Source organism: Mauremys reevesii, linkage group 6, assembly GCF_016161935.1.
Source record: "Mauremys reevesii isolate NIE-2019 linkage group 6, ASM1616193v1, whole genome shotgun sequence".
NCBI classification, from domain to species: Eukaryota; Metazoa; Chordata; order Testudines; family Geoemydidae; genus Mauremys; species Mauremys reevesii.
The window spans coordinates 117,772,829-117,786,290 of record NC_052628.1 but is presented as its reverse complement, the minus strand read 5'-3'; the positions used below and the strand labels follow the sequence as shown (position 1 = coordinate 117,786,290).

The 13,462-nt window shown below is 52.0% G+C and overlaps 1 protein-coding gene across 4 annotated transcripts in view; it reads right to left on the bottom strand.

Annotated features, from left to right (window-relative positions):
- Nucleotides 1–3,271: 3,271 nt before the first annotated feature.
- The window catches only part of LOC120407614 (prolactin-releasing peptide-like), an 82,358-nt gene continuing 72,167 nt past the window's right edge, over nucleotides 3,272–13,462 (bottom strand). The window contains exons 1-3 of one of the 4 annotated variants that reach the window (XM_039543364.1): nucleotides 12,601–12,883; nucleotides 5,853–6,013; nucleotides 3,272–3,786 (exon numbers count right to left, since the gene is read on the bottom strand). In XM_039543364.1, coding sequence (XP_039399298.1) covers nucleotides 3,623–3,786; nucleotides 5,853–6,013; nucleotides 12,601–12,611 — 336 coding nt within the window. In that variant the 5' untranslated portion in view covers nucleotides 12,612–12,883 and the 3' untranslated portion in view covers nucleotides 3,272–3,622. Of the gene's footprint in view, nucleotides 3,787–5,852; nucleotides 6,014–6,702; nucleotides 6,932–7,927; nucleotides 8,195–12,600; nucleotides 12,884–13,462 lie in introns of those variants that run through there. The other 3 variants (XM_039543362.1, XM_039543363.1, XM_039543361.1) reach the window with 3 other exon arrangements.

The following is a 13,462-nucleotide window of genomic DNA, read 5'->3' as shown; positions in this document are numbered from 1 at the left end:
ATCCCACCCCAGACAGACTCAGCCCGGGGGAACCGTTACAGAGTTCCATGGCTGAAGTATGCCACATTGACTCAGCTGGGGCTGAACCTAGCAACTTTGCTTGCACTGTGGTGGGTTCACCGCAATTAGTTACTGACAAACGGCCACACTCCTGCACTGAGGTGCTGCATCTTGCAGCTGGTTTTGAGCTTCATTGCTTTGCAAAGGTGTCAATTGTATACGAGCTTCTCCTCTAGACAGACAGTACGGAAAACTTCCCAGCTTGCTTCCCTATGTCAGGGTATAGGGAATTCAGAGGCCGTCACTGGCCTGTGTTGAGATACAGCAAGGGGGGCCACCTTGCTATTAGCATCAGACATCAACTCAAGTATTACAGACAAGTGCACTTAGCACCACATGGAGAAAGAGGAACCTCCCATCACCTGTGTTGAGGCCAGGACAGCTCCTAGCAGTGTGCAGGCTTGGTCCTGGATGTGTCACACAGGCATGTCAGGCGCCCCCATCCCCCTGGTGTATTTTCTCAAGGAGCCAGGGTGGATCTGTTTCGATGGTGGACTAAGCATGCTTCTCTCTTCCCCTCCTGCTTGGGTGGCACATTAGCCCCCCTTGCAGTGGGTTTTGTTGTAAAGACACATTTAGAGGCATGGGGCAGTTCACACCTCTCAGGGTGGTTGTTTCTGGCCATCTGCTGGCTCAAGCCAGGTCTACACTACAGCCTTCTGCCAGCATGGCTGGATCGGGGGGGTGACCCCTGTGTAACACACCTGTGCCTGCACCAAGCCTGGAGTGCCGATACACAGCAGAACTGCACTTCTACTGGGACAGCTTGTTTCCCCTGCGGTGGTGGGGAGAGTCTGGAATAATCCATGGGGGCAAAGCCTTTCAAGGGAGGGCCAGACCCCAGGCAGACATCGCCACGTTGGTTAGTCTCAGGTCACATTTTCCATCCACTGCCCTGCAGCCAGGAGGGTCAGAAGTGGGACCCCAGGCACTGAAGCCTTAGGCCTGGGTCTATAGTTTGTCTATGCACTGATCTGGCTCTGGGAAGTGAATCAGCCCTGCCTCCAGCATAGACCTGTCAGGCACAATCCATCACCCACATCCCAGGCAGCTCAAAACCAAAAGGGAATGGAGAGGCTTATCTGAAAGGGTCTTCAGGAGACAGGCCACCCTCCAGCAGGAGCAGATCACTGGCTGGGCTCTGGGTCACACAGAGAATCCAGGGGTTTGTCTAAGGGGCTTTCCTCTTAGGAACTCCTAGGCTGCTGCCTCTTCCTGCTTAAATACCTGCCCTGCTAAGCCCAGCTGGAAGCTGGCTGCCTCTAATTGGCAGGCTGAGCGGGGCCTCTGGGGCCTGGCTCCCTTTGCAGAACATTAACCCTTTTCCTCTCTGATTGAGCGTGGGACACATTCACCCCAGCGCTGACACACTCCAGAAGCCTTCTCAGCCCCTGGGCTGTCGTTCCATTTGCTTCCTGCCCAGCAGCCTCACTGTGCGCAAGGCTTGTGTCACTTTTGGAGGTGGAGAATTTCCCCCACCCGCTTCAGTGGAGTGACTCCTGAGTTACCCTGGGGGGAGAAAGGAGAATCCGGCCCCTAATTATGTAGTAGTTGCTGCTTTCCCCAGCAGCGGCTGTTCATGCTGCAGGAGCTCAGGGCTGGGCTTTCTCCCTGGGCTTCTGTTTCCCCGCAGGCTGCACGGTGGGGCTCTCCATGGTCAGTAGAAGCAGAGGCCAGTGGGCAGCTCTCAGCACCCAAGTTGCTCCCCCAGAGGACAGAGCAGCCTCCTGCCTCCTTCTGTGCTGCCTGCCCAGCAGCCCCCTTCCTCGCCCGCTCCAGCCCTCTCTGCCCCGGAGCCGCCTGAGGCGCAGCCAGGGAGCGCCGGCCGGCTGGGGGCAGCTCGTGTTCCTTCCCGCCCGGGAACGTTCTGTGCCTGCTGAGAGCCCCTTCCCCACTCGCCAGGGTCCCGCACGCTGTCTCCTGCCACAGCCCGCAAGCCAGGCTCTGCAAAGGGCTGCCTGCCGCCAAGCTGGTGCCTGCTGCCACGGGAGCCGCCACTTCAGGGCTGGGTAACAGGCTGCCACTACCCCCCCGCCCGCAGTAACCAGGCTGTTAGTGTCCGGTCACTACGTCTGACCGAACACGCCAGGTTCCCTTTTCAACTGGACTTTCCGGTCAGAAACCGCACACCTGGCAACCCTCATTTCTGATTCTGTGCTAGCGGCTGCGTATTGCTCCCACTGCCAAACGTGGTGCGCGACTCGTATCCCCCTTTTCCAGAGGCGCTTGCAGCCCCACTGAAGCCAATGGCGCTAGGCCGAGTTTCACCCGCAGCGGATCTGGCCTACTCCGCAGTGTTTCTCAAGTACCGTAGCGCAGCCTGGCACTCCGGGCTGGCTGCCAGTGGGCCGCAGACGGCAGGATAGCAGCGGGGAGCTCAGCCCAGCCAGCTCAGTGCGGGGCAGCAGGCATGCAGTGTTTAAAAGGAGAGCAGGGACATTGGACATGGCAGTTTGGTGGAAGGAGGAAGTCAGGCCTACGTGGATTCAGCAGAGGGTGACCAGATGTCCCGATTTGATAGGGACAGTCCCGATATTTGGGGCTTTTTCTTATATAGGCTCCTATTACCCCCCACCCCCATCCCGATTGTTCACACTTGCTGTCTGGTCACCCTAAGTCAGCATCTTCTAGACTTTTAAGCCAGAAGGGACCATTAGATCATCTGGTCTGACCTGACTAATAGGCAAATCTCATGCAGAGCGGCAGGGGTGGCCCGCAGTGAGTGACTAACAGAGCTGGGAATTAGAGACGCCAGCTCAGGCCTCAGCAGAGCAGTAAGTGTTTGTTGTCCTAGGAGGTGGGTGGAACTGCACAGATGCGCAATGGCAAGATGGCTGCCATCTGGACTGCTGCAGAGCCAGCTGTGTGGGGCCTGCTGAAATGGTCATCTTGATTCGCCAGCGTATTACTCCTGCTGGCATGACACATTGGTCAGGGGAGTAGGGCCAGTTATATTCCACCTGCTTTCAGATGGATTCAGAATCCAGACTAAAACGCTGGCTCCTCTGCCCGGTGATCACGTCAAAAGACTTTATTGTGTGGAAGAGAAATTGTTCAGGAAAAGAGACGCAATCTCAGGGGAAAGTGACGCCACTCAGTTCTAAAGATCCTAGTGCCCAGGAGAGTTGAGACAAGTCTGATACGTTTCAAGTCACAGCAGAGACATGCAGGGCTCGGTTTCTCAATTTTTGTAATTATTTTTTTGGTTTGTATAAAAGAGCCCATGTTCTAGGAAGATAATTAACATGGGAATTTGTATTTCTTTCCCCCAGCAATTTTCTGGCACAAATCACGTTAGATTTAAGAGCAAAAGCCAGAGATGGGGACAAATGGGGAACAGGGGAGAGAAAAAGAAAAAACAGACAAGAGGGAAATTGTCTGCAAAAATACTGGAGTTATCAACTGCTCTTTGGTTTCTATCATTTATAGCCACAAAGATACTGTACATTGAAATGAGACCAAACATTTTCATGTGCCTAGAAGAGAGGCTGGGATGTGGAAGGGAGAGAGGAGAAGGGTCTTTTCTTATCATCATTCAAATTCATTCTTTGTCTTGGCCATTTCATTCATCTTGAAGGGATTCACTGCTTTCTTCTAGAGGGAAGCAAGCTTGCCTGTGTCCATAGCCCGACTTCCGGGAGCTCTCCACGACAGCTCTCCTCTGGCCAAACCGTCCCACGGGGCTGATCCCACGCCCCGTGTACCAGGAAGGGTCGATATCAGGGTCTAGAAGGCAAAGGCCAGGAAGTCTTTAGAACGTGAGGCTGAGGACTAATTCTCCTGAGCATGTGTCACAGCCACCTGCTTGGGATGGAGAAGGATGGACTGGTCCAGCTGGAGTTAAAGCTCCCAAGCTCTAGGCTGTGATCGCTCATATCCTCTGTGGCTCAGGCCCCGACCTGTAACATACACTTGCCAGTGGTTGCACCTGCCTTGTCATTGCCAGTGGTGAGCAGGTGGCGTGGCCTTCGCTTATTTTAAAATGACAATGTCTTTTGCATAGTAATGAAGGAGGGAAGGGGGTAGCCATACAGAGGAGGGACTGGGTGACTCAGGGCACTGGGAATGGGGTGCAACCCTCTTCCCCTGTCTGGTTCCCGTTGTGCCAGGCCTATGGAGAAGCACAGGACTCGATTCTCCGGGGACTGCCGTCCAGCCCCTTTCACAACCACCGCTGAAAACCAACAGCAGGCACCCTGAGCCACGCAGCGCAAACAGGGCCCTGCTGGGGTGACGGGAACCAAGGGCCACATTCTCGGCTTGGAGCAGATCCGTTGAAATCAGTGGGGCTCCGCTGATTCACAGCCGCTGAGGATCTGGCCCATGTGCTTAGTTCTCTGGCTCTGCAGTGACTCACTTGCTGACATGCGACCTGTGCGTCCTCGCGGCAGTTAGAACATGGGCTTTGTGCTATGAGCACGTGGGGCCCTGTCATCCTGAGACTGCCGACAGCCCGGTGTGTGTATAGGCTGCCCCACCACCAGAGCACCAGGCAACTCCATTGCCCAAGCTAATTCAGGTGGGCTGGGGAGTCAGGAGAGCTGGGTTCTAACCCTGCCTGTGACCTCGAGAAAGTCACCGCCCCAGTGTCTGGTGTGTTTATATTGCAAACTCCTTCAGGAAGGGCTGTTACTGCCAGGGGTGTGCCTGGCGCTTAGCACAGAGCGGCCTGATCGCGTCGGGTGCCACCGGGTGCTGCCGTGACACACGTTGTAGGAAGAGATTTGCTGGACAGGCTGATTAAAAACTGCAAGTTTTTGAGTTCTGCTGTCTGGAAAGTTCCTCTAGACTTTTCCTGGCTCATGGAATCTGCAACGCGGCTGGGCCAGGAAACTCCGTCTGTCGGCCCTTTGTAGGCCTTGCTGGGGAGAACGGCCTTCGGGGTGGGCGGGAGGAAGGGGGTGAAAAGATGTAAGGAATTGTTTTAGAGTGTCTGAAGTCCCTCGAAAGGACCGTTTTGAAGTCCAGCTCCTGGACTGAGCCAGAGCGGAGTGGCTGGGTGAGGGGGAGGATGGATTGGGTTGCAGAAGATGAGAGGGAAAATGCAGAGGCAGGAGGGGGAAGCTATGGGGAGCAAGAGGGGGATTCTGGAGGGAGAAGAACAAAGCCTAGATAATGAAAGGACAGAAAGCTCAGCCATCTCACGCTGCAGCCTCTAGCCTGGCAGTGACCCGCAATGTTGCACGTTCACCGGCAGAGGGCGCTGCTACACAGGCCCGAGCACACTGTGGCTAGCAATGACAGCCTTAACCCAGAGGCCTTTTCAAAAACTTTTGCTGAATTTGAACAACCCCACGTGTTTGGGGTCAGGTTGGGACAAGTCCTTACACAGGCGTGTGCGTGTGTGCAAGGAGACCCTGCTCCTGCCATGCCAGGCCCACGCCCGGCTGCGGTCAGTGTGCACGGGGAGGTACAGGGAGGAGGCAGAGCGGCTTGAGCTGCTCTGAGTGCGGGCAGGCTTCATACGCGCACAGCGCTGCTCCTGCACCTCGGCACTACACCCTGTTCAACGCCTGGGCGCTCTGGAGACTCTCCACCCTGTGACTAAACCAGGCTCTGAACATAGGCTACCATGGGAGAGAGACAGGAGAAGCCTCTCTATTAAACACTGACCCTGCCATGCCACCCACTGATACCGTCACCGACCTCCTAGGCTCTTCTGTGCTGGGTCCAATTATCTGGGGAGGGCAGAGATAACGGGGGTGGGGGGCAGCAGAGCCATTTGGGGTGGCTCTGTGCCAGTCTGCACCAGCTGAGGAGCTGGCCTGGCTGCTGCAGTTACAGGGACTTACTCCTGATTTCCATGGATCGCTCGTGGAGTCGGCATTCGGCTTTGGGCAGGGCCAGACAGGTGAGCAGCAGGTACATGAAGCAGGCAGCCAGCAGTTTCATTCCCTTCAGCTCCCCCAAGGCTTGTGGCTGGTGCCGGAATTTAGCAAGGTGTGAGTCCAGCCTGCAGAAACAGAGACCAGGAGAGTTAATGAGACGTCATCTTGGGTGGGGGTGGGGGGAGCAAATCAATCCACTCTCTGGAGAGACACCCAATGAATAACAGGAATTACAGCTGTTCCCGGGAAACTGGAGCAAACATGGAAGTGCCAACGTTCTGAAACGGGTTTTTGTTCCAAATTGGACTGAAAAGCTGAAATTTCCCACAAAATAAATTCCAAAAATTTAAATTTGGAACCATTAAAATGTTTTGTTTAGTTAATGTCAAAACAATACACACTATTAAACTATCAATCTTAATTACATTAAAATTAATGGTTTAATATAAAAGTCAAAGCAAACGAATCAAAATGAGGAGATTCAAAGCGCTGTGTTTTGACTCTATCAAAATGAACCACTTCAACATTATCGAAACAAAACCAGAAAGTCAAAGCGGTTCATTTTGGTTCTTTATGCATCAAAATGTTGTCAGAATTGACACATTCCATAAAACAGCTAGACTTTGACAAAACTGCATTTTCCAATGGAAAAAAGGTTCCCCTGAAAGTGTTTTGCCCAGCACCAGTGGGAACGGATGCATGATCAGCATTGTCAACCACACCTTAGCCATTCTAAAGTCATGAGTCAGGTCCCCCCAGTTATGAGATGATGATATATATATATATATATATATATATATATATATATATATACACGTTTGTTTTTATTTGCCAGTCTGGTTTCTGAGCTGCTACAGTGCACATGGGTTATATTTTCAAGCTTTTCTCCTCAGCCAGTAGAGCGAAAAACCATTTTTGATGAAAGCCAAGACTCTCGTGCAATCTCTGGATTCTGAAAACTGGATAAAACATCTCGAGAGTTGGCATCACTCTCAGCAGTGAGTGAGTAGCTGCCTTTTTGGAGCTGCAACTAAACCTGAGACCTAAACTTACCTGTGAAACCACACACAGGTGCACACCTGAGCGTCTCCTCTGTGGGCATGTAACAGGGCGGCTTGCCTGGGTTCTGGAGTCTGGGCTAAGCCAGGCCGGAGTACAAGAGGAGCCTCACCTGAGTGGATGCAGGTGATTTAACATAAGAGGCAGGTGTGTGGCTGGCTGAGAGGGAGGAAGGAGCAGGAGGGCAAGCAAAGGAGCCACAGGGCTGAGACCCGGCGGCTTTGGGTACAAGACTCTCTGGGGTGCTTAAGGGGCCCATAAGGGGCTGCTAGAGGCAAGACACTGCAGAGGCATCCCTGGCCACAAGGGGGCGCTTCGGCGGCAGCAACACTCTAGGGCAGCAAAGGGCAGTGAAAGGGCTGCAAGCCGTACCACCAGAGTGACACGGGCACCGATGCCTTGAGCTGGTAACTGCATCTGTGACATGGGTCCAAGGAGCTGGCTGGGGTAGAGGCAGGCAGTGGGGGGGGGCAAAGGGGGCAGTGGGCAGGCCAGCATTGTCCCACCCATTTGCATTGCTCATGGCAGAGATGTAACACAGCCAGGGCTAATACGTTTCTGCTGCCCATCCATCCGTAAAGCCGCGGTGTAGCTGCTCCCTTTGGAAGTCCTGGCAGTGCAGCCACTGGGGAGATCCGTGACCTTTGCTCCCTCCATCAGGGGTGTTGGTGCGAGTGAATGCCCTGGGCCCAGAGTTTTGAGAGTACTCTGCCCTGGAGATGATTGAGCCCTGCACCAAAAGCTACATATTTTGAAGGCACCAAGGACCATAAAAACTCTCTGAGCCCTCGTCATCTCTGGCCTCGATCCTGCAACCTCCTTTCCAGGCCTCCCCGACAGCCAGGTCAAGCCCCTCCCTCCTGTCTGACGGCTGGGATTGTCTTCTGACCTTGTAGCTATGACCACGTCACCCTGCTTCCCTGCAGTCGATTAAACATCTTGTTCTCACTGTTAATATCTTTCATGGCTCGGCTCCTTACCTGCGCTTCTTTTTGTCTGAGCCTACTGCTTCCACTCTGCCGACGATGCCGACCTTGTCGGCCTGTCTGTCCACTTCTCCCATGCTTCCCCGGTGCAGAGAGTTCCTGTCCCAACTAGCCCTCAGAACTGCCACCCCAGGCCTCCTTCTCCTCAAGGCCTACTTGTGTGTCACGAAGCCACTGGTGGTGACAACTGCTAATGGCTCATTAATGGACTGTGGGGATCGCACAGAGTATTTTGTGCATTTGTTTGCATCTCAAAATTTATTTGATCTTGTAAGACTCAGACCCATCTACAGTGCACATTCATCGGCTATGCATCCTTCGGTCACCTTATCTGTTGTTCCATCACCTCATTCCCTCACATTGTTTACTACGCCTGCTCGATTGCTTTTGACTTTCTCTGGTGTGTCTTGTCGTAAGTTGGGCCCTTACCCTGCAAGCGGCTGTGTGTGACCAGAACCCTGCATTGCGTGGCCAGGGTCAGGACCTCAGACCGAGTTCATCGGGGCCTGGTCTGTCTTTTACCGTGTGTTTGCCATAAGACATTGTAAGAAAGGAATTGCTTTGAAAAGCTTCTTGGTCTATTACTTCTGTTCATTGTTATTTTCTATCCAAGTTACTGACCTGCTTAAAACACTGAAGTGGTTCAGAAATAGACAGAGGTCTTCAGCCTAGGAAATAAATGACCAAGTCATCTGGCTGCGTGAGCGTCAACACAAGTGTAAGTGTTCATTGTAACCTCCAGTCTCAGTGGCAAGTCCTACTACCTTGTTAATTCTTTCCCTAGCACATCAGAGAGGGCGTTTTGGAAGCCATTTCTTATTGATGTGAATAAAAAGGAAACTTGTGCTGGGGAGTGTGTGTGGAGCGGAAGGCCGACTGTCATTTAATGAAGCAATGGTTAGAAAAATATAGGGAAGCTGTAGGGGATCAAGCTCTGGCCCAATGAGCCCACGTGCATGACTAAGGCCAGCAGAACCTCAAGCTGGATGGGCTAGTGGTGAGACCATTGGGCTGGGGCCCAGAACTGGTAGATTTCTGGTTCTGGTTCTATCGCTGACCCTTGCCAGGCCCTTACTCTCTTTAGTCCTCACTTTCCTGTCTGTCAAACAGGCATCACAATACTTCCCGACAGCAGGTTCTGAGGCCTAATGAACGTTTGTTAAGCAGGCTGAGATCCTTGGGGGGTGGGCGGGGCTGTACACCCGCAAACTATTGGTCTGAATCATGCTAGGAAATCCATGTAATTGGATGATGCCATGAAGGTGTTCGGTGGGGACGGCTACCTACTGAAAGCTGTGCCTGGGGAAGGAGCCACGCAGTTCCCAGTGACACCGAAGGCAACTGTCAGACTGACTCCTCCTGCACCCCTACGTCTGACACTGCAGACACTGGAGCTCTCGGGCCCAGCCCAAAGCCCACTGGGAGTCTTTCCATGGATGGCAGCAGGCCCTTAGCGGGCATCCTAAGAAGGGTTTCAGGTGTCTTAGTGAAGGGCTGGAAGTCAGGTGCTTTAGGACTTGTCTGCACTTGAAATGCTACAGCAGCACAGTTGTTGCGCCGCTGTAGCGCTTTGGTGTAGATGCTCCCGATGCTGACAGGAGAGATTCTCCCATCGGTGTAGTTAATCCACCTCCCTGAGAGGTGGTAGCTAGGTTGATGGTTCCAGCAACCTAGCACTGGCTACACGGGAACTTAGGTCAGCTTAACTACCCGCGGAAGGGTGTGCATTTTTCATACCCTTGAGCAACGTAAATTTTCTAGTTTAGACTAGCCCTTAGTTGCCACCTCCTTATTTCTCTGAATCGCAAACCATTAATTCCTATGAGCTGCAGGAGCACCCCTTTGGGAGAGCAGGAGGAGTCCCGTGACAGAGCCGCACAAGCCCTGACTCTCACACCTGTAACTGGCCGAGCCGTCAGTGGATGGCGGCCCTAGGCTGGATTTGCGTTTACTCCGATGCCTCCCACCACCGAGCTGGTGTGTGGCTTCAATTTGTCAGCGTGATTTACTCTGACAAAGTCACATAGCCCTTCCCCTTGCCGGGAATCACCCTGGGACTCCAGGTAGAAATGAAGTGACTCTGTTTGGCAATCTCTTACCAGAAAGGCCAGCTGATTGCAGTTATAGCGCTGCCTGCAGGCTGCTGAGTTTGAACCTTATAGCAGCAAATATCCAATGGAAGGAAATGTGCTAATCGTTAGAGAACCTTCTGTCCATCCACACCTGTTCTTTTCCCCTGGGCTGTATCACCATTGATCGCCTCCTTTTTAGCACTCACGGTTTCTCTCCTGCATGCGGCGATAACTGTACATGAAGTTATGCACCCGCCGCTGGGTGCACTCCATTTTAAAATGTGAAATTCTGTGCTACAGATAACAGATGCATTCTGGCACCTTGGGAGAGACGGACTCTGAGCACTGAGGCTTCTTCACACCCCTTATGGCACAATTTACACTGTGCTTCTTACGTTCTCGTTTAAAGTGATGGCAACCATGCAGCCGAACATACCGGGCATGGGAGTCAAAACTCCTCACCAGTGCTTCCCCGTGCAACTGGCACGCTCTCACTGCATTGCCCTCACCATTCAAATGGAGTATGGACATTTAAAAGACGGCCACTGGAGCCGATGCACTAGGAATGAGAGTGGGATCTGGCTGCATGTTCTGCTGCATTTGTCCATTGCCCCATTTGGACAAAGACAGACTTTTGGGCAGTCCACACCCCACTGCTGCAGGACATGGCCCGGGGACACCAGTTAACGTGCAGATGTTTAGGTGGTAACTCTGAGTATCAGTGGAAGAACAGCATTCCCACCCAGCCCATTTCTAGTTCCTACGGCTCCTGGGAGGCTCAAGTGTCATATAGTTGACCTCCCAATGACAGTGATGCCACCTGTGGCTGTTCTAGCTTGAGCAGAGTGCTCAGTTCAATCAAAAGGCCGTTTCCCCCTGCAAAGTGTGAGACCTGAACGTCCAAGCCAGGCTCTGAAAATCAAAGGGCTTTTTACATGAGCAATAAAGATTCTGCCATCAGGACGTCCAGAATTTGGCAATTCTGCCGCTGATGCAACAGACAGAAGAGACTCCACCTTGCTTTTCCAGAGCTGGCTCAATCTGCAGTGGGAACTTCATGCAAAAACTGGGTCAGCGAAGGAAGCAGGTGTGACCTAAGACACACAGGGCAGTTTTTAAAACCGAGTGCACCCAGCTGCGGGTGCATAACTTCATGCACAATCAACACCCTTGCGGGTGATAATATGATCCAAACTGAACACATCATTTTAATCTTTTCTGGCTTCCCCACTTTTTTTTCCAGTTGGGTTTTACTAGAGGTTTCATGGGTCTTAAACAATGAGGTTAATATCTGAGTATAAATGCACAGGCTAGATGCCTAACATGTCCAGTGTTGTTTTCTTCCACCACCTGGAATTCAGGAGCTAACCGAGCATGTAAAACCTACAAGGGATGAGAGGTATTGTTTCAGAAGTTCTTAGCATCGGCTGCAGACTCAGACAAAGTCAGTTTTCCTTTGCAGGCCTTTTGAAAATTCTAAGGCTCTGAACTGAATCGACAGAAAATACCTTTTTTCCCATGCAAACAACATTGTAGTAGTGGTTATAGTTCAGTCACGGGAAAACAGAATTAGAACCCATTTGGATATAAGCTCAAAGGCTCGCACTGTGTATGGACACTTGCCTTTCGTTGCAGGCTTCATGTACTTTCAGCAAAGAGCACTTTATGGGAAATACTGTTTGCTGAACGTGTAACACTGCTCACATGGATGGATAGGACACAGACATTCATGTGCAGAAAAACTCACACCAAAAACTTCAAACATGCGAACAAGCACATTGCCACAGCACACAAGGGTCACTGCATGAAAACACCTAGCTGCGTCCCCAAGATAACGCATCACACAAGCAAACAAAGAGTGGAGGGAAAAACCAGTGGATTCAAATAAGGTGCAGTTCCAACCCCTTCCAGTTTACCTCTGGCTGCGAGTGTGTGGCTGGCACACAGACATGCTAAAGTACTTACTGTGTGTCAAGCAGGAGTTCTGGAGTGCGATGCTGCTTCCTTCCTCCGATGATTGGACTCTGTGAGCCAAAGAGCCCCTGTTTGCCTGTTTTATGCCTTGCCTTAGTGCTGATGTCACAGACAAAGCCAGCCCTGGACAAAGCCAGGGCATTTTCACATCAGCTCCCCTCCCCATAACCCATTATGTTAATTTGTATCAAATCAAGAAATGGATTTTCATGACTCATGAGGGCGCCTATTTTATCTTGGGATTCGAATATTTTCTTCATTTGGACAAATCAGATAGCTTGGAAATACGCTAATCTTTCCCCCACGTGGGCCATTATTTCCCACGTAAGGAGCTGGACCTCATCAGGGAATGTATGTTGTGCAGACGCATTCCAGAAGGCGCGCACTGGTACGTATCTGCATGTGGTTGCTGAATTAAGCTAAGGTGGTGTAAATCCCACTTGGTGCTTCTATGTTAGGAGTTTGTATCAGTGTCAATTTCTTTACTGCCGACAAGCCTGTACAGTTCCTCCATCCCAAACCTAGGCCCAGGCCCGTCCACTCCATTGGGGGTCAGCCCAGCTCCCTGAGGGGCTCTCAAAGTGTCCAGTTCAGGTACTGACCAGCCCCAAATTTTGTCACCTCCTACCCATCTGGAGCTCCTCAGTCTGGGGCACGGTCGCTGGCTTAGCAGATTTCCCTCTGTCTCTGTGTCCAGTTCAGTCAGTCCATCTCTCTCAGGCTTTCATCTCCCAAAGGGGTGGGGGTGGGGAGGAATCCACGTCCCTGCTGCTGGAGAAACCCTCACAAAGCTGTTGCCGCTCCTGGCAAAGCTCTCAGCACCAGCCTTGTAGCCTGGTGCCACATGCAGCTCATTCCCCCTTCCCCTCGGCTACCGGTGTCCTTTTAAATTCTTCCTCCGCTGGGAGCAGGCCCTGCACCTGTTGAGGGGCAGGGCACCTAGTCCAATACTGGATCAGTGAGGGGCCCGTACACCCCATCACCGTGAACAGCGTATCCCCCCTTCCTCCTCCGCAAATCAGCCTGGGCTGACAAAAGCCAAGAGAGTAACATGCCGTAAGAACAGCTGGTCCAGGGGAGGAAGCTCATTCAGCCCTGAGACAGAGCCTGCTGGGACTTTTAAGAATCTGTTCTGATAGCATTGAACAGCTTAATCTTTAGCAGAATGCTGCGTGTCTAAGGAATGGCAGAGTAGTGATGCTTAGTGCTACAGAGTAACCACCTTTGTGAGGCCAATAAAAGATAAAGTAGCTACAAAGCTAGAAGCAACTGATTTGAACTAACCCCAAACCTGGGAGGGGAGTTAACATGGAAATAGGGTGACCAGATGTCCTGATATTATAGGGACAGTCCCGATATTTCGGCTTTGTCTTATATAGCGCCTATTACCCCTTACCCCGTCCCAATTTTTCACACTTGCTGTCAGGTCACCCTACCTGGTAATGAGAAATGTCTAAGAAAAGCTTAACAAAAGGGATCAATA